At 42.5% G+C, this 24,436-nt stretch overlaps 3 protein-coding genes and 1 pseudogene across 5 annotated transcripts; 2 read left to right on the top strand and 2 right to left on the bottom strand.

Annotated features, from left to right (window-relative positions):
* The first annotated feature begins 311 nt into the window (after positions 1 to 311).
* Positions 312 to 1,844, top strand: LOC127752427 (acetylserotonin O-methyltransferase 3). The gene is made up of 2 exons (XM_052277771.1): positions 312 to 1,149; positions 1,275 to 1,844. Exons 1-2 carry the CDS (start codon positions 349 to 351, stop codon positions 1,572 to 1,574), a joined length of 1,101 nt encoding a protein of 366 aa, XP_052133731.1. The 5' UTR covers positions 312 to 348; the 3' UTR covers positions 1,575 to 1,844.
* Positions 1,845 to 9,019: 7,175 nt separating this feature from the next.
* LOC127752425 (extra-large guanine nucleotide-binding protein 3-like) lies at positions 9,020 to 15,887 on the bottom strand. The gene is made up of 8 exons (XM_052277769.1): positions 14,955 to 15,887; positions 14,161 to 14,298; positions 13,476 to 13,580; positions 13,215 to 13,388; positions 12,530 to 12,704; positions 11,709 to 11,953; positions 10,716 to 10,885; positions 9,020 to 10,599 (listed from the first exon to the last, which is right to left on the bottom strand). Exons 1-8 carry the CDS (start codon positions 15,846 to 15,848, stop codon positions 10,023 to 10,025), a joined length of 2,478 nt encoding a protein of 825 aa, XP_052133729.1. The 5' UTR covers positions 15,849 to 15,887; the 3' UTR covers positions 9,020 to 10,022.
* Positions 15,888 to 19,166: 3,279 nt separating this feature from the next.
* On the top strand, positions 19,167 to 20,928 carry LOC127752430 (uncharacterized). 3 transcript variants are annotated; one of them, XM_052277774.1, is made up of 2 exons: positions 19,167 to 19,859; positions 20,054 to 20,921. In XM_052277774.1, the coding sequence occupies exons 1-2, from the start codon at positions 19,167 to 19,169 to the stop codon at positions 20,096 to 20,098; spliced, it is 738 nt and encodes a 245-aa protein (XP_052133734.1). In that variant the 3' UTR covers positions 20,099 to 20,921. The 3 variants fall into 3 exon arrangements, 1 of the variants encoding a protein (XP_052133734.1); XR_008012361.1 differs by having other exon boundaries at positions 19,735 to 19,912; positions 20,060 to 20,928; XR_008012360.1 differs by having other exon boundaries at positions 19,735 to 19,912; positions 20,054 to 20,928.
* Positions 20,929 to 21,628: 700 nt separating this feature from the next.
* On the bottom strand, positions 21,629 to 21,956 carry LOC127752431 (uncharacterized; annotated as a pseudogene).
* Positions 21,957 to 24,436: the final 2,480 nt, after the last annotated feature.

Genomic DNA, 24,436 nt, shown 5'->3' with positions numbered 1-24,436 from the left:
CACTGCTGCAATGCTATATCATGAGTTAGCCAAACGTTGATTATAAGCCATACAAACATATAAAAAAATGTATTTTATAGATAAAACTTTTATATATGTATCTTTAGAGATTTAAAACTGAATATTAGAAAAAAAAAACCACGATGAAAAAAAACTAAATATCAATTTCAAAATCAAGTTTTAAAATTTAATTTTGGTGGCTTATAAGCTAGCTATAGGGTAAATGATGGGAGCAGATGATTAGTAATGTTAATTATGAATAAACTTGCACGCCTACTGATCCTATTTAAGAGCCTTAGCTCTCGCCTTAAGATTGCACATGTAGTACTTAATTGCACGAAGAACACCATGGCACAACGTGTCCAAGAAGAAGATGAGCAGATGACGAGCACCGATGATTTGATCCAAGCTCAGATCGAGCTCTACCACCACTGCTTCGCCTTCATCAAGTCCACGGCACTTAGGGCCGCCATTGACCTGTGCATTTCCGATGCCATCCACCGCAATGGCGGCGCTGCCACCTTGTCTGACCTCGCCCTCAATATCGGGCTGCACCCGACGAAGCTCTCCCACCTCCGGCGGCTCATGCGCGTGCTCACTGTCTCCGGCGTATTCTCCGTCGAAGACCACAATGGCGAGGCCATGTACACACTCACCCGAGTATCTCGCCTCCTCCTCAACGGTGATGGCGAGAGAACGCATGCCCTGTCCCATTTAGTGCGTGTGTTAGTCAACCCGCTCACCGTGGCCTCTCATTTCAGCATTCATGAGTGGTTCACCATCGAGCAGGCAGCCGCCATGACACCCTTCGAGGTGGCGCACGGTTGCACGCGGTGGGAGATGATAGCAAATGATGCCAAGGATGGTAGCGTGTTCAACACCGCCATGGTTGAGGACAGCCGTGTCGCCATGGATATCATCTTGAAGGAGAGCTGCGGCGTTTTCCAGGGCATCAGCTCTCTTGTTGATGTTGGCGGTGGCCATGGTGCTGCAGCTGCAGCCATAGCGACGGCATTCCCAAACATCAAGTGTACGGTTTTGGATCTCCCTCATATCGTCGCCGAGGCTCCCACCACCCATAGCAACATCCAGTTCGTCGGTGGTGACTTTTTCGAGTTCATTCCAGCAGCTGATGTTGTGCTACTTAAGGTATGTACAATAATTCAAGTGACCTTTGATATGAGTGACCTTTGATATGCTGTACTTTTAGCTGTTGAGTAGCTTCTTCAATAATTATGAATATTAATATGTGTTAGATTTGCATGTGATTTCAGTATATTTTGCATGCTTGGCAAGATGATGACTGTGTCAAGATTCTGCGGCGGTGCAAAGAGGCAATCCTGGCAAGGGATGCTGGGGGAAAGGTGATAATTATTGAGGTGGTTGTTGGGATTGGATCCAAGGAAATTGTTCCCAAGGAGATGCAAATTTTGTTTGATGTTTTCATGATGTACGTTGATGGCATCGAGCGAGAGGAGCATGAATGGAAGAAGATTTTCTTAGAGGCTGGATTCAGTGACTACAAAATCACACCAGTGCTAGGTGCCCGATCGATCATCGAGGTTTACCCTTGATGCTTCTGAAGGTGTAGATGTGCATCTCTGCGTGGAATCTATTCTAGTTCAGTAGCCTTGAGGCATGCGCGTGTTCACGTCGAGGCCATCATTTTTTGTTTTTCTGTTGTCATATGTGCTATAGTATATTGTGCGCTGTGGGATGGTAGCTCATGCATGTCGTGGCTTAAGTCTCGGGCATATTGGTAGCCACGATTTCCATTTCTATATTCATCAGAATAAGAGGAAGAGAACCAAAAAGCTACAAGGCAGTTTGTAGTGCCAAATTAATCTTTGTCGCTCATACTCTGTTTTGTCTACTCACCAAGTGTTCATGTGCGTTCATCTGTTCTAGCGATAACAAGTGGTATCAGAGTGAGCATCGAAGATCGGTCATGGTGATGTCTGGATAGGAGAACCATTTCTTGACAGGGTCGAGGAGTTGCTCCCTCTCACCACTGCCACACGCTTCGACGATGGCAGCATGAGCTGTAATAGAGGCCACAAGTTAGTGGATGTGGTACAGGAGTCCGGGTGTGTAGTGTCTTACCCCAAGCTAACGCAAACGAACTAGTAGCGAAGCCAGAAAGATTTGCTATAGAAATTTCATCATCAATTCATTCATCAACGTAGAAATTTAATGGAGTTTTCGCCGGTGCATCTGGACGGCTGCCTGGGGTAGCCTGGTGGTGGCTCCGCCCCAAGGACGAACTACACCGAATGGACAATTATGATGAGGGTGAGCTTGTAGGCACAGGTCTTATGGGAAGCCTGAACAAGCCTAACTAAACTATACTACCAATATTCTCATATGTTGGCATCAAAATTAACAACCCATTTTTTCATTAAACATGGCTAAAATGCACTTAAATATTTGCCTATGAAAAAAGTACAACAACATGTAGTCAAATTAAGGTGCTTAATTTGATACTATCGACACCTTAATGATCTGCTAACACACTTGTAATCTTAAAATATAACTATTTCCTAGTTACATTTTAAAACTAAGGGACCATATATTTATATTTACAGTGAGTAATACACCAATCGTGTCTACGTAGCATATTTATTTTTCCACATGTGGTGGTGAACCTCAATCATTTATCGTATATAGCAACTAAATATTATGGCTTGTCCATGATACTCTAGCACCAATAATTCATCAAGTATAACCATTCAAGAACATGGTTAAGAAATGAAATTTAGTTGGCTGCTTGATGCTTTTTTAGGCCATTTTAAGAGGATAATAAAAAAAGGTTCCTTTACGATGCACCATACTACTAGTGATCTAACGATTAAGATCTATTCTATACTAAAAATTCCATACCTATAGTATGGGTTATATATATCACTAGTATGACCATTGACCAGTGTAGGTATATTATGGATAAAGAAAGAAATGGCATATATGTATTTTGTTATGTACACCTAAGGTTTGCCCTTGAACTCGATCTATCCCAACATCTCCAGCAAAGGCTCCCACTTCAAAGTCCCCAAAGATTAAATGGGGGCTACCCTATTTGGTGAGGCCTCAAATAATGACTCCAATCCAGCAGTAGCCACTATTTCTTATCCTCTATATTTTTTTTCTCTTCTATTTTGACATATACTCCATATTTACTCCATGCTTCACACCACAATGATTCAAACATAGATATTTCTAATGCATAAAATTCACTATATTCAAATCCACAAATTCAAACACCACAATTGAAATTTAAATTCAGAAGTTTCTCTTCATGTTGCTGGCAACTACGTCAACACATTCTTCATCATGAATCTCCGTTGTTTCTACCCTACCCGATTCATCAACAAACACATCAACCTTACATTAATCTTTGTGGTCTGAGGTAGGCACTGCGATCTGTCAACCACCTTGCACTACACTGCCAAAGTTCGTCTGAGACTCTGAAGAAGTTCGAAATTTTATTATTGGAACCTCCTGAAGACCTTTGCAGCCTGAACATAAACATACCTAGTATAGCCACCAGATGCAAAAACATCTTGGTTGTTCTAGATATTGTTCAACCATGCGTTGCTACGGAAAACTGTTGCTACGGAAAACTAATACTCCCTCCGTTTCGAAATATTTGATGCCGTTGACTTTTTAGCACATGTTTGACCGTTCCTCTTATTCAAAAAAATTTAAGTAATTATTAATTCTTTTCCTATCATTTGATTCATTGTTAAATATATTTTTATGTAGACATAATTTTACATATTTCAAAAAAGTTTTTAATAAGACGAATAGTCAAACATGTGCTAAAAAGTCAACGGTGTCAAACATTTCGAAACGGAGGGAGTATTATGATAAACAATCGAGCAGAGTTCAACTTTCAGCATCCAAGTGCTTTAAGAAAATATTCTCCATGCTGCGAGCGAATACAATCTCGTGTCAAGATACAGACACCAGGCAATTTTTCATTTCAAAACAACCTATTTCACGTTATACCAGGTAAATTATCCTCGTTCCAAATGGCCCCACTGGAATTTATTTTTTGTATGTTCCAAAGGAGCCCTTAAGTCGCTAGCATATACTTCCATCTTCATCGACTGTGGATCAGGGTTTTGCTTTCTATTTAAAAAACACAACCAAATTTTGATAAAAATAAAAGTATAAAATGATTGAATTATTATTAACCGGTACTCCGACATGTTTTCCGAGTCAAAATTAAATCGGCGTGTTTTTACGAGGAAAGAGATCGATTAGCTTTCGGTAATTAATTACGAACCGAGTCGAGTAGGTTTTTGCACACTCCGATCGATCGACGGCCTCTGTCGAGTTATCAAAACCGGCGGCATCGTCATCTTCTCCCCCATCGATCGATCCATCGACTCAAGTCTCAAGTCTCAAGTGATCTTTTTAGCTAGCTAATTAATTTTTTTAGATAATACTCCCTCCATCTACTTTTGATAGTCATATTTCTAAATCTGAAAAATCTATTTTTGATAGGCATATTTCAATCCAACAACCTATCATCTTAATGACTTTCTCGGATTTAATGCATGACTCTCCATTCTTCCATACAAGATTAGTTGCATGGACATCGAGAAATATAAATATTAATGAATCGCTTGTTTACGAGGAATGACTAGTAGCATGTTTAAATGGATGATAAATAAAATCACTTATTATTAGTCTGTGTGTCAAGATGAAATATGACTATCAAAAGTAGACGGAGGGAGTACTAGCTAGCTAGCTATAGTTAATAAGTAGTCATGATGATGCGCGCGGTGGCGACGTCCCCTTGCATGCTGCGCGCCGCCGCCACGGTCTGCGCCGCCTTGGCCACCCGCGCCGCCGTGCGCTTCGGCCGCCGCCTCGCCGTCGGCTCCGTCACCGGCGGGATCACGCTCTCCGACATCCTGCTCTACATCACCATGACGGAGGAGGACCTCTCGCCGGACCCGGAGCCGACAGCCACGTACTACGATAAGCTTCCGACAAAGCGAGCGCTCGCCGCCGGCGACGTGCAGGCTTGAGGCGGCCGGCGACGTACGGTCAAGCTGCCACATGTCTGAGAGATATTATTTGACTTGTACTAATACGTGCGAGTGATAGTCTCAGTAATTAATAAGGGTAGTGGGTTACTCGTCCTAACCGGAGACCACCTCATCCCGTATATAATTCTCCCTTAGTTAATGATGTGTGTCTTTTTTAATCTCTTTAGTGATGACTTATATATTTTATATATTTTGAATCACATATTAGTTTTAAGATTGATTTGCATCATTGTATTCTACTCAAAATATGTGACAAAACGAGACCCATGTTGAATATATTCAAACATTTCATTGATCCAAAAGTAATTTATTTAAATTATGGAAGTAACTTAGATATGCAATAGAAGTAACTCTATATAGTATTACAAATAATTACATTACGACTGAGTTGATGTAAGAAACTATATGGAATAAATTCACAAGCAAAGTGTTGAGAAGATTTTTAAGTAAATATATTTATGAAAGTAAATTCAATAAAGTCAGAAAGTAATTTATATAAATCATAAAAGTAAATTAGCACAAAATGAAAGTAAGTTATTACAACATTAGATATAAATCCGTTATAGGGACAAAAATTAAATTTAATCAGCATAAATTATGAAATTAACTAAAAATAATAAAAACAATAATAGCAGTAATCAACTCAGAGCTTTACTTATGTGAACCTAATTAATGGTCCGTAAACATATGAGGTATAAAATGACCATTATAAAAGCAAACAGAGTCTGCATTAGTTAAACAGATTGAGATTATGCATGGTTGGAACAACAGATACCTATTAGTGTTATCTTACATTTGAACCCAATATCTTGGAAGCAAGGCAGTAACATGAGCTATATATGCACAGCAGAGAGACAAATAAGAAGGATTTGAGCAAATGTCCATAGAGCAGAAAATGATTCACTCGTTGCAACAACTTGTCTCAAGGACATGAATATAAGAATGTTAGATCTCTATCATATCTTGGGTACGATCTGGTCAGAAATCTGCATACTATAAAGACATTTGCCCCTTAAATTAAATAAATACATTCAGATATTATGAGAAAAACAATTGTGCAGAGATATAAAATTGTGCTAAAAGCAGCAATTACCACCCATATGAACGTACCAGCAAAGCGCATCATATCATCAACCAAAAATACCGTTCTTCTTACCACTTTCTTACTGGATAACTGAAACATTTGGTGCATATCTAAGATCAAATATGCCGTAGGCCATGACCAGCCTGGTGATTACATGGTGCAGTATTTTACAAAATAATATAATTGATCTTACATTAGCCACCCATGAGCAAGAAGAAAAAGGCAAGATTGGGATCCATGATGCATGGCGATGCCGCAGACGAACATTGGAGAGAGATAGGTCAAGGACTCAAGGTCCTTGAAGTACTCCATTATCTTAACTCGGCAATAAAGCCGATGATAGAGGTGAGAGAAGAGTGGCATCGAGTGAGGGGGTTAAAAGAAGATAAAGTGGAGGAGCGTCGAGTTAAATGCTCCTTCCGTTTGGAGAAGTGGAGGAGGCAGCCATGCGCCATTGGTTTCACTCGAGGGAGATGGAAGGAATTGTTAAATATGTGATTCTAATTTTGGGCCCACAATATATTCGGATTAGTTTTCTAGTAGAAGTTTCTATTAAGTGTCTTTCTTTTATTCCTTATATATACTCTTGTAAGCCGTACGGGATCGAAGGGGTGATGTTCCCATTATTATTCCCCTACGTTTATAATCAACCCATCTATAGTGATCATTGCCGGTCGGCATCCGTGGTTTTTTCCTACAAGGGTTTTCTATGTGAAATTTGTATCTTCATTGTGCATCTATTTTCGTAACAGGAGGAAGGTGAAACGAATTAGCGAAAGATTGGGTGGAAGCGAGGAAGGGAAGCTAGCAGCCCTGACGGTGTCGTGCTTCCTTGCGGTGCTCCTAGCGTTGGGAGGAGGGCGAATGAGCGTGGGGGTTTCCTTTTGTAACTGGGGATGGCAACAGTGTGGGCTTGGTAGTGAATTGGGTTCTCCTATGCATAAAACTGGGCCGTGGTCATCTAGAGAATAGTACAAAGGAACTACAGATCAAAGCCATTGAAATTTGAAGTGACGTGGCTTAACCTCAAGCTAGGAAAATCCTGTTAACTACATTAAGTGGGGAGCACTGGTATAGTATTATAGGATTAAATGTACTAAAATATCGATCTTTTTTATGACATTTGTTTCATTTTCACCTTTCTCATGTAGTAAAGTTTCCTTTTTATAAATGTTAAGAGTCGATGTTAACCCTTGATATATATTGATGTTCCGATCTACTTTCCCCTCTCACTCTTCCATGTCAATAAACTTATTAATGACTAAGAGTTTGTATTAATTGTTGACTGTTGTTATACATGCCCTAACGAACCCATATAATGCATAGTCTCTTACAGTTCAAAGTTCAAGAGAACATAGATTTATCAGCCGGGAAAGGAAATAAAGAGCAAAAATAGGCTTGTCATTAATTAGTTGCTTCTAAAAATACCATTTTATTATGGACCATGCATGCCCATTATGTACTTGCAAAATCTATTTCGAGATGCATCTCGATTTAGACTTAACAAGCGACACGGACAGTTACGTGAGAAGTACTAGTACCGTTACACACATGCATGCGAGTAGTTTTTGCTATTAGGTTATGCATATTTTTTTCTTCTTATGAAATTTTCTCTTAAATTACTTATCCGATCTATAATCCGATTACACCGTTGTGTTCGTAACAATTAAATCTTTACAACAAGATCTCACATGATTATATTTTGATGAAAAATCACAAATTACTTTTATGATATGTCTAAATTACTTTTAGATTTCACTATGTTACTTTTTAGACATACAAAAGTAAATTCAGTAAAGCCTAAAAGTAATTTACATATATTATAGAAGTAACTTAGAACAAAATGAATGTAACTTTGGCATGTCATTTGAAGTAAATCCGTTTTAGAGATAAAAACATGACTCTATTTAGAAATTAAATTAATCAGCACAAATTATGGAATTAACTAAAAACAATAATAAAACTAATCACCTCATAGCATTACAAATGTATAGGAAGTATTTTAATCAAATCAAAAAATAACTTATATATATGATAATTATATATATGATAACTTGTTCAATAAAAAAAGGTATTAATTAAAGTTACTTTCTTTTTTTATAAGTTACTTCTATAATATATGTAAATTACTTTTAAGCTTTTACTGAATTTACTTTTGTATATCTAAGAAGTAATTTAGTGAAATCTAAAAGTAATTTAGACATATCATAAAAGTAATTTGTGATTTTTCATCAAAATATAATCATGCGATATCTTGTTGTAAAGATTTAATTATTACGAACACGACAATATAATCGGATCGTAGATTGGATGAGTAGTTTAAGAGAAAATTGTATTTGAAGTATAGGTGGATGGTGTCTTTTATAGATGGAGTGGTAGCTGGTTTAGACAAACCAGCTACCACTAGCTGTGTAGTCTCGTCCTTCATGCATCTTTGCACAATCCTGTGACTTGCACAACAATATAATGTCTCACGTAAATTAGGAACAAATATATTACCATTGTGTAATAATATTTCCATGTTTACAAATTACAAGATCATAGTCGTGGCCAAGTTTTAAGTCAGCAACATATGCATACATGCATACGGTCACCCCCAATGTCACATACGTCTCCATCTTGTACTCATAGTACATACGTAGATGCAGGCTGTGGTGGGCAGGGTCGCCGGCGTGGCTGCCCGCGCCGCCGTGCGAGCGGCGGCCGGCGACGAGCTCTCGTGACCGTCACCGGTGGGATCACGGTGACGGACTTGCTGGTGGCGATGACGGAGGAGGTGGCCGTGGCGCCCCTCCCGCCGGCGGAGGCGCCGGCCATCAGCCACACGGCGGCGGCGTTGAGCGGCATGGCCGTCTTCGTCGGCGCCGTCGTGGTAGGATGCCACATCGCTCACGCGGTCGAGCGGCGCCGCTACTGGCGTCGCCATCGTGACAGCGACGGTGTGTACGCGGCGGCGCGGACGCTCGCCGCCGGCGACGTGGCGGCGTGGCTTCGCGCGTGGGAGGCGGACAGGATTAACCCACGCGACTAACAGAGATTATTACAAGTAATGGTTTATACTTACATCAGTACCTATGTTACTAAACATTGAAGTAAGATAGAAGGCGATGTCCTTTTCTTTTCCCAAATTTCAAATTAGAGTATAGTTGTTTTCATTCATTTTCCTCTCAGAGAAAAAGGGACAAAACATCACAGTTATTTCATCTGAACAGGCAACATTAACATGATAAATGTACATGTTTGTACATACGAGTAAGCTCCAACAAGGACTTTGTCAGGTACACAGATTGTTCTGATCTATGTGTGGCTTTCATCAATTTATAAATGTAGTAAGGGTGTACTTTGCAGCTGCTTGTATTATGTCCTAAGCATATCTTGGGGAAACAAATCTCTAAAGTGAACAAAAGTGAAATCAGCAAGACTTGCGTTCCAGACAAATTAAGTAAAACACTTTACCTTTTTTTCACATTGATGACTTTGCATCAAGAATAAGCACAAGCACAAACACAAACGAGATAGAAATATAGAATGCAAAATAAAATTCATCCTCTCCATTTATAGGGAGAACAACGCTAACAGATAGAAACGGTGTCGTTATACGCAGGAGATTACTCCTCTATTTACTTACAGGAAGAATAAGGCTACTAATTAAACAGAAAACTACAGCAGGTTCAACAAAAGGGTGCAAATATTTCAAGAAAACATATCTACTACAAGGCAAACATGAAAAGACTAGGCCCCTAAACGCAACTACTATTGATGCAGAGATGTTTTATGGTGATTGGAGATACTAGAAGTAATCAAGTAAAGAGGTATAAATACCTCCAATATCTTCTAACCACAGCAAAACATCTCACCAGATGGTAACTGATAAACAGCGATTAGGATGGAGAGGTCGTCATGTCCACACTGTACGAGGACTCGTCAGCGCTGCAATAGCCGGCATCGCTGTTCTTCACGTCATCCCATCTCAGCACCTCCCGGATGTACCTGAAGGCGTCGTCGACGGTTCGCCGCTCCAGCGCCTTCGTCTGGAACACAAACAGCTTCCGGCCATCAGCGACGGAGGAGTAGAGGTCCTTAAACTTCACGGCGACGTAGTAGTAGGCGTGGCTGGCCAGCGATGTCTGGCTGGTGTGGTGAGGCCTGACGGGGCTGAAGTCAGCGAACCACTCGCACACTGTCAGTGGCACCCTACTGATCTTCTCCTCGAAGGCGTCGTACTTGTTGAGGAGGAGTACACAGGGGGTGTCCTCAAAGGAAGGGTGCCTGATCACATCCTCAAACAAATCCCGGCTGACGATCATCTTGTTGCAGGGTTCTCCTGAGCTCTGCACCCATGTTTGGTCGTAGTCCGCAAGCGAGATGCAGAAGATTATGGCACGGATGTCCTCCAGCATCCCGAGGCACTTGAAGCCTCCAGTTAGCCCCTTGGAGTTCATGCGGATCAGTTGATACCTGCAGAAGTGCAGAGATGTAACAGAAATGCGGTTCACATCCATGAACTACCATTCAGATTTGCTGGACTTGGTTAATGCAATGATCGATCGATCAGATAGTCTGAAAAATCTTACTTTGTTTGTATGGCTGGATTGCCAGCTTTGTCAGCGTATGAGTCAGAGAGGGGACCTCGGTCATCAAGCGAGAATTCAAGTGTAGAGAGGCCATTCCATTGGTTTACACCCTCTGCATACAAGATATCTGTCTCGGTTGGTTCATATTCATTGCTGGATATTTCAACCACCTGCAAACATATGCAAAAAATCCAGTCAGGGCAGTTGACTACAATCTCCTGCCTTGATAAATTTGCAACTAAAGAAATAATATTGAATTGTGAGTTGTGACAGAAGAGCGTTGGTTAGAGCCGATTACAGAAGCAACAAAGAAAATTGTGCATGTTTATTATAGGACCAAAGCATTTCTTATTACAAGGCTGGATGCAACTTAAGCAATTGCTCCCTAATCACTAACGATAAGCTCAAAAGCAGAGAGAACTCCATTCAAGCTTATCTAGCAAGACCAAAATCAGATGATCTGTAATAGTTAGACACCATTTACAATCAAGAAACATCCATATAATCATAATCTGTATGCACATCATAAATTGGAGGGACGCTAGATATCTTCTCTTTTTCCTTCAATACATTAAGCCAACATGTAATTTATATATTTTAGAGAGCAGCTAGATTGTAGTTAAGTAAAAAAAGATAATGTTTTATCAGGAATTATGAATAATTCAGCAGAAAATACGTTATTGTTACTCAGGTCAACAAAACAGTTTAAACAACATGAATGGTTAGGTGGTCAATGAAGAAAAAGAAAATCAGGGCTATAGTTTAGTTGGAAAACTAAAACTAATCTGGCTCTTGTGTTAGGAGCACATCTATTTGTGATAGTTACAAGTAGTCGAGTGCTTACGCAATGAAGAATGGCATGTGTTAAAGAGACAGAAATGTAAATTCACACAAAGAAGATAGTAACAAACTGTTGATATGAACAATGTCAGTTATAAAATGTTGAGCACCGAAAAAGTGGACAACAGTAGCATATCATAAAATCAATCTTACCCTATCAAGAAAATAACTGGCGACATCAGGAAGAAAGTGCAACTCATTTTTCCTTTTATATGTGGCTTGAATAGCTGGATCTTTCCAAACCTCTTCAACGATAGGTGCATACTCGCGAGTTGCAGCAGGAAAAAAGGCATCAAGGTTACCCAGGGCAACTATCTCCAGCAACCAATTAGCAAAGTGCATCAATCTTTGATTTAGTGAATACAAAGATGACGTGCTCTGCACTGCCTTCGGTTCCCCTGTTGGAAGTTCACATTCAGTAACATTTTCTGAATTTCAAAAAACATTTGGCAACATGCACAGGAATAGAAGAACAATAATGTTGTCACTCTTTATTTTATTAAGTAATAAATAGCCAGTACAACCAACATGGCCCACTGTTTCATAAAACAAGAGCAAGTTTTCATGGCCTCAAAATCTCTAACCCAGTCCAGCATCAGTTTACAGAAATTGATGTGTCTAGACAATTTGGTGGTCCAATATATCTAACAGGGCATTACATACTAGTCAATAAGTAATGAAAAGTTTGCTGCAGTTTTTCAGGTAAATATGCCTTGAAAAGCTAATAACAATTTGAATATCGTGTTTTTTCTATAGAAATCAAAGAGTACCCTTTGTGGTAACCGGTAAAAACAGAAAAGTCAAAGAAAATGGCACTTCATAGTATATTCCCTGAAAAGTCGGTTCAGCATTTCTGATGTCTTTCGAATTTTATTAAGTGAAGAAGAATTTTATGCATGTGATATCTGTTGCATAACTAAAGAAATGAACATATGGCAAAATGAATTCACAGCAAAACTGAGCCAAATCGTTACCATCTCCCTTGTGATTACTCATGCCAAGCTCTTTTTCTTCCTCCAAAGCCTCGTCCTCAAAGCACTCCCGCCATTCAAGCAATGTGCTGAGGTATTTGTAAACATTGCTTTGTATCATGAGCTTCAAATTAAGTATTTCTTCTGGGGAGAATTCAGTTCCATACAAGAATTTTGCCTACAAAAGGAAGTACATACACAAAGCCACATATAGGATTAGCCCGTTCTTCATCTAAGACAAGATAAGACATATTTACTGTAAATATTAGTTGGACGTAGAACTTGACCACTATCCATTGAGAAATTTAGAGATATGCTTTTGGGGAAGCTTACAAGTAATTCTGGAATTCAAACAATTTCATTCAGATGATGGTCTCAGTACTAGAAAGTCAAACCTAAAGAAAGATTGTCCATTACAACTAAAAGTCCCTTAAAACTTGAGGATTAATACTTCTGAGCATATGTAAAATCCAAAACTACCAATAACATAATGTACTTGACAACCAAAGCTCTCACATTTGCACATTAGCAAGGGAATAGACATTATCATCATCCCATCTTAATGCTTTTTGAATAAAATTTCACATAAAAATGCTTTGTTCTAAGCTATGTTCTCTGAGCAATAATATGGCAAAACTAATACAATTGGCAATAGACATGGTAAATATAGGCAAGTAAAAACAAACACCTGCTTAAAGATTGTGCTGGATCCAGAGCCTTCTAGTCCAACCAATAAAAGTTTCTGAACTTTTTTCTGCTCAAGGTATTCTGGAACAAACCTACTTGAGTACAAAGTAGTATCTTCTTTCAAACCACGGGGGATTGGCAGTGAGAAAAGGGTAGCAATAAGACGGGTTGATGCCTGGCTGACCAAAGTAAATGCAACATATTACTCAGCTGATTTACATACATATCTCCAACCAGAAAATTTTTCAGAAAACAGATATACCTTTTGCCAAATATTTCCTTTTATTATGTTCTGGCCCTCCTCCTCGTACGAGCCATCATCATACAACCAGAAATGAGTATTTCGTGGGCACTGTACATTGGCCAACTGAAGGAAAAGCCAGTAAAAACTCTGATCAAGATCTTGAAGAGGTGATGAATGATCCCCTAAAAAGTTAAGTTGCCCTTTTAGATTCAACAGCAGGAAAAGGATTAATCCGCTAAGCATACATACTAATGTGAGATCAAACTTTAAAACTCTGTCCAGTAGAAGAGTAGAACATAACAATGAAATAGATGGGTTTGTATGCAGTACAATTTAAAATGGAAACAAAGTCCAATAGAAAGCTGTACGTTATTTTAGATTCACAATCCTTATCCCAAATGCTATATATAGTAGCATCAATCACCCACCAAGGCAACAATAAAAAATATGCTAATATATCACCAAGAGAAATGTGTTATCAGGCTCCTGTATCAACCTCTCAGGGGAATTCCTGAGATAAACCAAATGCATACAGACAAAACTTACCAAGGAAAATCAAAGATTAAACTATTGGCCAAAAAAAATTTTGTCGGGCTACCTTCCTAGTTTAAATAAAAGAGTGGAGCAACCTCTATGTTCTCATCAAAGCTACCGTGTAGAATGGATCAGAGAGCACATGGGCTTGACTCTACCCAAATATTACCTTAAGCATCCTAAGTTCGGTCTTTGTGATCTCCCGCCCATTTATGAACACCTGTGTAGTGCCATTGCTAGCATCTGTTTGTAGTTTCCCACCAATGCTCAGCTTTGAACTAACAATCCTATCTGGCCTCTCGCCTTCCTGATACCAGATGTTCCGTTAAATATATAACCAGATACTGCTAAGTTGAACATGAGGAAGTTGCAGGACAATGTAACCATTCACGGAGATATGAAGGATAACACCATATGCTAGTGAAACATTATTGCTCTTAGGAGCAAACGTTGATTATTTGCTTCTCCATTAATGGAAACACTTGAAGACGTCGAACACACCTGTCTAATAAAAGAATTACTAAACAAAACATACATCCGTTCTTTCATTCTTTTAAAAAAAAGCACAGTTGAGTTTCTGAATTAGAATAATGGCTAAAGATTCTGTAGTAATGCTTGGTGTCCATAACAATTATAGTTGTGACTCCAGATTAAAAAAATGTCATTGTTAGATATTGTCGTTTGACTTAGTCAAATGTGGCAGAAGAAGAAAACCAATATAATGCAGCTAGGTAGCAAGCCTCCAAAGACTATCTGATTATGAACAAAAACAAACCATATACAGGAGACTTTTCTAAAAGAGAACAAAAATAAACACTACTTTTTCTATTCACACCACATTCCTACGCTTCAGCATTTTCCCTAAAAATTCATGTATTCAACATCTGATTCTACTAATAGATTAGAATGAGAAATGCAAAATGTAGCTGTAGACTAGAGAATGCCATTGCAGCCAGCTCTTACCTTGCCCCAGAGCCCAGAGTCCTTGTCGTACCAGTAGCGGCCAGCGGCGAGGCGCTCCGGCGGCACGGCGCAGCCGAGCAGCAGATCCAGCTCCCCCTGCGAGAGGCCGCGGCCGTTGACGAGGATCTCGCCCGGCCGCACCTGGTTCGCGGCGCACCCGCGCTCGGTGCGCATCACCTGGCGCACCTCCGCCGGCGCGAGCAGCCGCGCGAGAAGCCGCGACCCCTTCCCCAGCCTCGCCCGCCGCCGCGCGTCCGCCACGGGGCGGCCGATGCAGCCGACGCACTTGCGGCCCTCCGGCATGGACCCCATCGCCCGGAGCACGCACCCGGCGCAGTACCGCGCCCCGCATGCCAGGCACTCCTCCCTCTCCCCGAGTATCCCCACCCCGATTCCCCCCTTCCCGCACCTCGCGCACGCCCCCCGCCGCTTGCTTCCCTGGTTCAATGGCGCCTCCGGCGGCGGCGGAGGAGGAGGAGGAGCAGGGGGTGACGAGGAGGAGCAACGCGGAGGGGAGGACGCCGGGGACGTGGCGTCCGGGGAGGAAGAAGGCGGCGAGGGCTCGCACTGAAGAGGAGGAGGAGGAGGAGGTGAGTGGCGGCGACGAGGCGGCGACGGGCGGAGGAGGCGGGAGATGCGGCGGCGGTGGCGCGCGAGGGGTGGCAGCGGCGGGCCGTCCGCGGAGGAGCGTGGCGGCGGGCGTCGTTCCGCGGCGGGGCCGGCCACGTCGACGGAGACGAAGGAGTAGTCCAGCTGCTCCTCGTCCGGGACCGGCGCGCCCGCGGGAAGCAGCTTGCGGAGCGCGCGTGCCCACGCCGTCTCCGCCGGCGGCTGCGCCGAGGGAGGGTCAGGCGGCGGCGGCGGGGGCGGCGGAGCGGGAGGTGAGGACGCCATTGATGGCGAGGTCGCGAAGCTAGCAGCAATGGCGGTGGTGGAGAAGACTAGGAGTTTGAAATGGGTTTATGTACAGCGACGGGGATCCTGATACCCCGTCGCCGACATGTGGGCCCCACGCGAGTTATTACCGGGCGATTTTAGATTTACGGATGACGGGGACGTCTCGCTGCGTTGCGTGTGGGACCCGATTTAGTCGCTGGCTGGTGGGGCCAAGCCGTCGGGGAGGAGCAGAGGGTGTCTCAGTCACTGGCGTGTGGGGCCTGTCTTAGGTGGGGCCTGGTTGTCCGTGAGTAGGCATGTGGGGACACGCACGCATGGGGTGGCAGGGAGGAGGGGAGTAAAACTATGGGATGGATGGGGTTGGGAATTTAGGAGGGATGGATGGGGAATCCAACGTTATTTGGTACCACAGCAGTTGCAGCAGCCAAATGGTGGGCCCCACTGCCTTTATAACACCGTAAAAAAAATCTACACAACTTTATGTAATTTCTCTTTTTTGCACGTATAGAAATATAGCCATTGGTAAGTTTGTTGGTTAATTCGATACTATGTGCCATTATAAGGCAGTGTTCAAGTGGGAAAGATAAAGTGAGAAAATTCCACGTTTTTCGAACTAATACATGATGTGTTTTTAATAAAAAGTTATAAGAATGTTACTTCCAAAAGTTATACTCCCCCGTCGCATAATATAAGTGATTTTGAGTTTTTGCTTGTAACGATTGACCACTCGTCTTATTCAAAATTTTTTGAAATTATTATTTATTTTATTTGTGACTTATTTTATTATCTACAGTACTTTAAGCACAACTTTACTTTTTTATATTTGTAAAAAAAAATTGAATAAGACGAGTGGTCAAACGTTACAATAAAAAACTTAAAATCCCTTATATTGTGGGACGGAGGGAGTTTTAATTTATTTTTCAAATTTAAAATAATCAATACTTAATTAATCATACGCTAATGGCTTATCTCGAGTTATGTATCTTCTCAATCTTTTCCATCCTCTTCTCTCAAACATAATCTTAGTTTATCTGTTTTGAAAAATATCATTACTATTTAACTATATGTGATTATAATTTAGCAGGAATTTAAGATGTACCTCTACTTATCCTCCTTTGATACATTTTTCTAGATTTGTTGTTGATTGCGACTTTATTGTATGAGCGAAATCAGAAGCTGACTTCATGTTAATAAGACTAATGGTGACATGTTAACATGTTAGTGCTTTTCCCGATTTCGTAAGAATGAAAATTACGAAGGGATCACTATCAAATGGGTCTTGAATCTTGATTTCAACAAAGCCGGACGCGCCCATATCATCGGAGGCAACTAACTAAAGTAGGGAAGATCAGCCTATAGTAGATAAAACTGATGCGTTGTTGTGAAAGTTTAGTACTCCCTCCGTATTTTAATATATAACGCCGTTGACTTTTTGATAAACGTTTGGACTTTCGTCTTATTCAAAAAACTTATGTAATTATCATTTATTTTATTGTGACTTTATTTATGATTAAATATTATTTAAGTATGACATAAGTATTTTTATATTTACATAAAAAATAAATAAGACGAATGGTTAAATGTTGATTAAAAAGTTAACGGCGTCATACATTAAAATACGGAGGGAGGATATATTAACCAGCTTTGCATCCCTAAGCAACATGGACATGTCATTATCCTTCTCTCGTCTCTGTACGGAGAGACTAGGTGATTTTGTCAAGGTAGTGATATAGCGCCTATTGATTGACGTATAATATACCCGACTTGTACCGACTATTATCTTGTACAATTGCCGCCAATTTGTTCGGAGCCTCAAATATGATGCCTATATACCCCTCCGTACTCGTAAAGGAAGTCGTTTAGGACCATGCTTAAATCAAACCTTAGGAATATAAATCATAAATAACTCTCAAGTTGTTGAGTTTGAAAATGTAAAAATTATATGAATAGATCTGTCTTGAAAAATACTTTCATAAAAGTATGCATATATCACTTTGCAATAAATATTTTTATAGAAATAAGAAGTCAAAGTTGTGTTTTGAAGACCGTGTCGCTGTCCAAAACGACTTCCTTTATAAGTATGGAGGGAGTATATGGTAACGTACTGCAATTATTATGTTCCATTAATATCTCTCATAGTTTGTTTGATGTTTTATCAGCCACAACTAAAATTTAAAATTTAAAGTTAATCTTAGTTGTTTTGGGTTTTTTTTATCGTAATCTACTTTGCAGCATTGGTTTTTTTATACCATGAACAATGCAAAAAAAATTTGTCATTGCTTATTAGCCATAGCTTAACCAATCACAACCTAATCGAGGATAGTTTTGTATGAATTTTTGTGTTGGCTAGATTCTAGAGATTAGGTACAAAATTCACTACTACAAAAAGTTATTTTTATGCGGTCAAAATCTATTTTTTCCGTGCGGTTTGGTCACCCGTCTACCCAAAAGTGTCTGAAAAATTACTATTTTTTCCATGCGGATGCTTATATTGTCCGCACACGAAAATAAAAATCACGAAAAAAATTCCAAAAATCCCATCTGCCACTGCTCGTCGTCGTCGTCGCCTTCACTATCGCTATCACCGAGGCCACCATCGCCCTTTCGTCTGCCGGATCTGCCACCGCTGCCGTCCCTACTTACTCAAATATAATAAACCAATGGATAGTAGAGGTAGCGTGGATAAAGATTTTTGTCTCAAATATAATAACTTAGTAGGGGTAGTATTTTATAAAAGATTATTTTTACTGCTAAATTATACACGCTACCCTACTGTCTATTGGTTTATTATAGTCCTAATTAGTCCGGGTTTATACACCACCCATCCATAGAAGATAACTAAGTTTATTTGACCATGTCCTGTATAACCATATTGAAGGATAAAGCTTGGCTATATTTTAGGATGGAGAGAATAGGTAAAATCATCATTTATATATTTATTTGGCTGATAAATTTTGATTGAACATTAAAAAAACTTTAAAATTAATAAATATGATTTTTAAAGCAATTTTCTTATAATTCGTTTTTCACAAAACACGTTGTTTAGTGGCTTCGAAATCTTGCACGGGAAAAACAATGAAGGTAAAGCTAGGATCATTGACTTAAGGAAACAGTCTAATTATAGAACTAAGGGAAAAGTGCACCGAAGGTCCCTCAACTTGTCATCGAATTATAAAATCGTCCTCCAACAAAAAAAACCAGATATATAACATCCCTTAACTTATAAAATCGTTCGCTTTACATCCTTTGGTGGTTCTGACTCCAGTTTTGTCTGACGTGGCAGGTGAGTCAGCATGGGACCCACGTGGGCTCCAAATGTCAGTGCGCCACGTCGTCGGGTTCTTTCCTTCCCCTCCTCTCCCTTTCTCACACTCATCTCCCTGGCCGGCAGCAGGCCGGCGGTGGGGAGGAGGTCGCGGGACGAGGAGGTCCGACGGCCGGCCGGCGATGCGGCGGCGGGAGCACGGGGGAGATCGAGCACGGCGGCGGGCAGAGTGGGGCGACGGCGAGGCGGAGCGGCACCGCACGAAGCCGGCTCATGTCTACCATAGCGTCGACGAACGACGCCGTCGTCGCGAGGAAGGAGGAGGCGGGGGGAAGCGGGCGGCGGTGGAGGAGCTCCGGCGTCGCTTTGACCGCGGGCGCTACGAGCTGCGTCGGCGGCGGTCGGAGGTCGCTGCGGCAATGGAGGAGCTGCGCGCGTCCTCCTCCTCCTCGAACCTGTCGCCGCCGTCGTCGTCGTCGTCCGCGGGCGCCCCACCCCGCTCCGTGCCGCGGGTTTCGTGCGCCACCGCCTTGCCGGCCCTCTCCGCCTGCCGCCGCCTCGGTGTCGGTTCCCAAATCATGGCGCAACTGAGGTTCGCGGTACTGGCTGTTCCGTCGTCAATAGCGAGCCTAACAAGGTGGCGGCGTGGCCGGTTGGAGGACGAACTCCGGTTGGAGGGCGCCATCAGATGCGAGCCGCTTCGGCTCGATGAGGCGCTCTGGAGCAGATTATCTATCTTGTCGGTAATCTAGTGGCTGCATCTGATTGCATCGACTGTTCAATCTGATTACTTCGTGTATTTCCCCTAACTCTCTCTTAATTATTTTTCTTTCGTCAGAGCAGATAGTAGTGCAAAGCCATGAAAATTACTAGATCAACATACAAAATTGTGCTTCAATAGAATTTTAACTAGGATGATTTCTTGATTTTGTTGTAGACACAGCCCTTCTCATATGGATCAATAGGCAACATGACTACATGAGTCAACCATCCCTTTGAAAAAGTACTGCATGAGTGAAGTCACATATCGCTGCTTTCGAGTTGGAGAACAAATCTCGCCGTCGCCGACGCGTACACCTCCCGGCTCATGATCACCCATGACGTCGACGGCGGCGGAGGAGGAGGAGGCGCCATTCGAGCTCGCTCAGACGACGCCGTACGGCTGCTTGGTGCGTCGCCATCGCCAGCCCGCGCACCGCCGACTTCTACGGTCTCTACACCTCGCGCACAGCCTCCAGGACGAGTCCGGCGGCGCTGTGCCACGACGGGGCAACGAGGATGCGGACGGCGGTGTTTCCTCCGCCGGCCGCCGTACCTCCTCCTCTCCCCACGGCGGCCTCCTCCCCACAGCGCCGCCCGTCGCCGGCCTGAGTAAAGAGAGAGAGCGAGAAAGATCGAAGAGGGGAAATAAGAGAGAGGTGATGAGGTGGCATCTTACAGGTAGGTCCCACGATAACTCAGCCGCCACGTTAGATAAAACCGGGGTGAAAACCACCAAACGACCTAAAATAAACGGTTTTTGTTAAGTTGAGGATGTCCTAAAATAAACGGTTTTTGTTAAGTTGAGGGATGTTGTGATTGAGAGACGATTTTGTAACTTGATGATAAGTTGAGGGACCTTCGGTGTACTTTTTCCTAGAACTAAAGGATAGAACCTGCATACATGATCGTTGTGGGCCAAAAGGCCCAATATGTTGGGGTTCTCCATCGTATATATGGCCCAATGAAGAGAGTGCAATGAATGCTGCTCGATCTGGCCTTCCGGCCTGTCAGTAGTCAGTACCTGCACTTCTTAATTTTCATCAGGTTTCAATGCACTAAAGAAAATGGTACACGTAATTAAGATTTCTTACAAACCTTTTTATCAACAGTCACTCAAACATGCTACTCCTAACTAGGAGTAGTTAATTAGATAGATCCCAATTTATTACTCCCCTCGCCTTTGTAGCACATATCACTTAGTGTATCTTATTCACCTCCATCGGTAGTCCACATTCTCTAATAAGTCAAAACGGTTTATTAGAGAAAAAAAATAATTTGTATGTAATATTTTTATATATACTCCCTCCGTATAGAAAAAAAACGTCGTTCTAGCCATAACCTCGTTTGCGATTTAAACGACGTTCTGAACCGCAGCAGGCTATGTGGACGGAATTACCCTCGTCTATTCGATAGCCGCTCCCGCAATTAATCCGCAGCACGCCCGCGCTCGCCTCGTTTAATTCCTTAAGCGTCGCATGCAGGCATGCAGCACGCCGCTCAACCTCGCCGCCGCTGCCGCTTGCGTCGCGCTCGCCGGCCGCGCTCTTGTCACGCTCGCCGCCGCTGCTCTCGTCGCACTCGCCACCACCGCCGCTTTCATCGTGCTCGCCGGCCCCGCTCTCGTCGCGCTCGCTGCCGCCGTCGCGCCGCTCGTTGCGCCCGCTCACCTCGTTTCTATTCTTAAGCCGCACGACGCTCGCCGCACCTGCAGCTCGCCGCTCACACTCACGCTCGCCGACGCCGCTCGCGCTCACGCTCGCAAAGCCATGGAGGTGGTGCCAGATTCGAAGATGGAGGTAGCACTGGTCTTGTCGGAGGTGTTGCCGGACTCGGAGATGTTGCTTCCACCGGACTTCGCCTCGTCGGAGTTGTTCTGCCAGACGCAGAGATGGCGCCGAACTCGGAGATGGTGCCGGACTCTTTTCCGCCGGACTCGGAGATGGTGCCAGATTCCTTGCCGCCGGGCGCTTTTCTATGCGCTCGCTGCATCTCGTCCATGAGGACCGCCAAGCATGGAATCGTGCGCACTCGTCACTGTGGCCGTGCTCTCGCTGCGGTCTCGTCCACGCGGAATACATAATCGGTGCCATGATTTACGGCCTCGACGAGTTCGACTGCGAGCTTTTCATTCCCGATCTAGACAATGTTGTGATGCATGGCAATAGTATCGAGTTACCTACACACGTGCTCAAGATGCTCGACGAGAAGCGCGAACATGAGCTCACTGCCGGAAAGGATGATGCCAAAGCAACGGTAAGATAACACAACTAATCGCATTACAATGATGTCTCTATTAATTGAGTGCATAAGCTAACTAGCTAGCTTCATTCTAAATGTTTGATGCAGCAAGAGTAGCCTCGGCTTCATCTAGCAAAGATGGTTGACAATGCATAGAAGTTGATAGCCGATCTTCTCTTTCTAATGTTCCTTTTTTTCATGTGAGGAATCTTGAAGTTGTTGCTTCCTTTCACCTTCATAGCTTCCATCAAAACACTTTCAAGTGTTAGAAACATTCGGTTTGCTTTGTGTGGAGAATACTCCATGAATGCCTACAAAACAGGTGTGCAAGAAATGAATCAATGAGAATATTGCATGTTAAAGAAGATGAAAAATGTGTGAACATTTCGATCAATTTACCTCCTGAACCGTTGGAATTAGTGCCTCTACTGTTTTCGCATTCTTCTTGTATTGAATTGCTTGAATAGCTCAAAAAAAAAAAAACCCAAGTCAAGAATGTTGAAATCCGGAGAATTGGGTGGTTGAAAAATTAGGCGAATATCAAATCCTTCTTGCTTACCAGCCTCACAAAACAACAGATCATCCAATTTTAAATGGGAAGGTGCATTATCCTGTTGAATGAAGATTGGTTTGCCCGCATCTTCTCTTGGCTGTTTGGCTCTAATGGCAGGCAACACTTTGTTGATCATGAAATCTCTAATCACGTCTCTTGTGATCGAAGTTATGGGCTTCATAACCAAGTCTCCATGGATACGGCCGGTTCTCTCATTACCTCTTCTAGCCGGTTCATAAGTAACAAGTGGAAAACAACCAATCTTACCATCAAAAATGCAATTCCCATCCCTAAACCTTGGCCGAGCACAAACACACAAGAACATGAGCCTAGGGATATAATTCTTGTTCTTACAAGTCCGATGGGGATCATCTTCTTCGGGCAACAAATAATATTTTTCAGATTTTTTATGGAGGTAGAACCATTTTTCATCGATGAACACAAAGTCAAAAAAAATCCTTAAACCTTGGATCAACAAGCAAACCCCTCCTAATCATGTCAACACACCACTTTAACCTAGACTTCTTGTTAGCTTCGGTGAGATATGGTTTGATGCTACTAGAGTGGCGCCTAAGCAAACCTTTTTTCAAATACCTTTGTATCCTCCATTTGCTCATGTTTAATTTACTACACACATCTTCTATGGTCATTCTATCCTTGATAGGAATGTTACGCAATTGTTCCAAATCAACAGGTATTGTCTTACGACCAACTCTACCCTTCTTTCGACTGCCAAGGTCAACCGGAATGAAATTTGCAAGTGGTATTTTACCTCGCTTCCACAGGCGCTGAACTGCACGAATGTGTAGACCAAACTGATCTGCAACAACTCTTGTATCTTTCTTGCCTAGTTTCCCATTCTTGCTTCTAGCCAACAAAGCTTGATAAACTTGTTTTCTCACTTCTTCGGTCATGTCTTTCCTTCGATGGTTTACTTCAACGGGAGCCACGACATGTTCTAGCAAAAGGAAGAAAATCAAGTTCATTGATAGTACAAATAGCCATGGCATGTTCTAGCAAAATCTAATTGTATCAAAAAGCAAGTTGGCTTACCAGCGAGGTGTTGTACATAATCGAAATCGACTACACCAAATTCATTTAGTGGCAAGTTCAAATCAAAACCTGTAAAAAAAAAAGGAAAACAATGATATGCGAAACGATAGAGAAGAAGAGATAGCACAGTTGCCGTACAAACATGCACGAGAGAAGAAAAATCCTGTCAAACAGAGAAGAAAAGTACCGTTGCCGTGCTCCAACGGAGGCTCGTTCAGATCAAAGGCAAACTCGCCATCGCCATCTTCGGCCATGTGTACTGCAATAGTGAGAGGAAGCTAGCTAGAACTAGGAGATGGCTCAGTACTCCAAACGTGAAAGCAAGTTAGCGTATAAATACGGGCAAGCAGTAACCCAAGCGTCGGCATTCTCAGCACGCGCGCGCAAAAAAATTACCACGGCATACACGCGTGAATAGCGGTAACGAGCGCCAGGCAAAAATATTTCAGCATCACGCGCGGCAGTGAACCCAAACTAAAAAAGCGAAACAAAAAAACGCGCCTAAACGCACCTGCACGAGCGCCATGCAGCCAACCAAGTATCTAAGCCCGCCCAAAACAGTGCCATGCAAAACCAAGCAACCAGCTTGCCCCCACCAGGATTCGTACCTGGGTCCTGCGGAATCCAGCCTCGGCGCACTAGCCACTTGAGTAAAGTGTGTTTCTCGTATTGAATGCTACGCGCAACCGTATTTAATAGGGGCAGACAGGGAAA

This window comes from Oryza glaberrima, chromosome 10 (genome assembly GCF_000147395.1).
Source record: "Oryza glaberrima chromosome 10, OglaRS2, whole genome shotgun sequence".
NCBI classification, from domain to species: domain Eukaryota; kingdom Viridiplantae; phylum Streptophyta; class Magnoliopsida; order Poales; family Poaceae; genus Oryza; species Oryza glaberrima.
The sequence above is the reverse complement of the archived record's forward strand: the minus strand, read 5'-3'. Positions and strand labels throughout refer to the sequence as shown.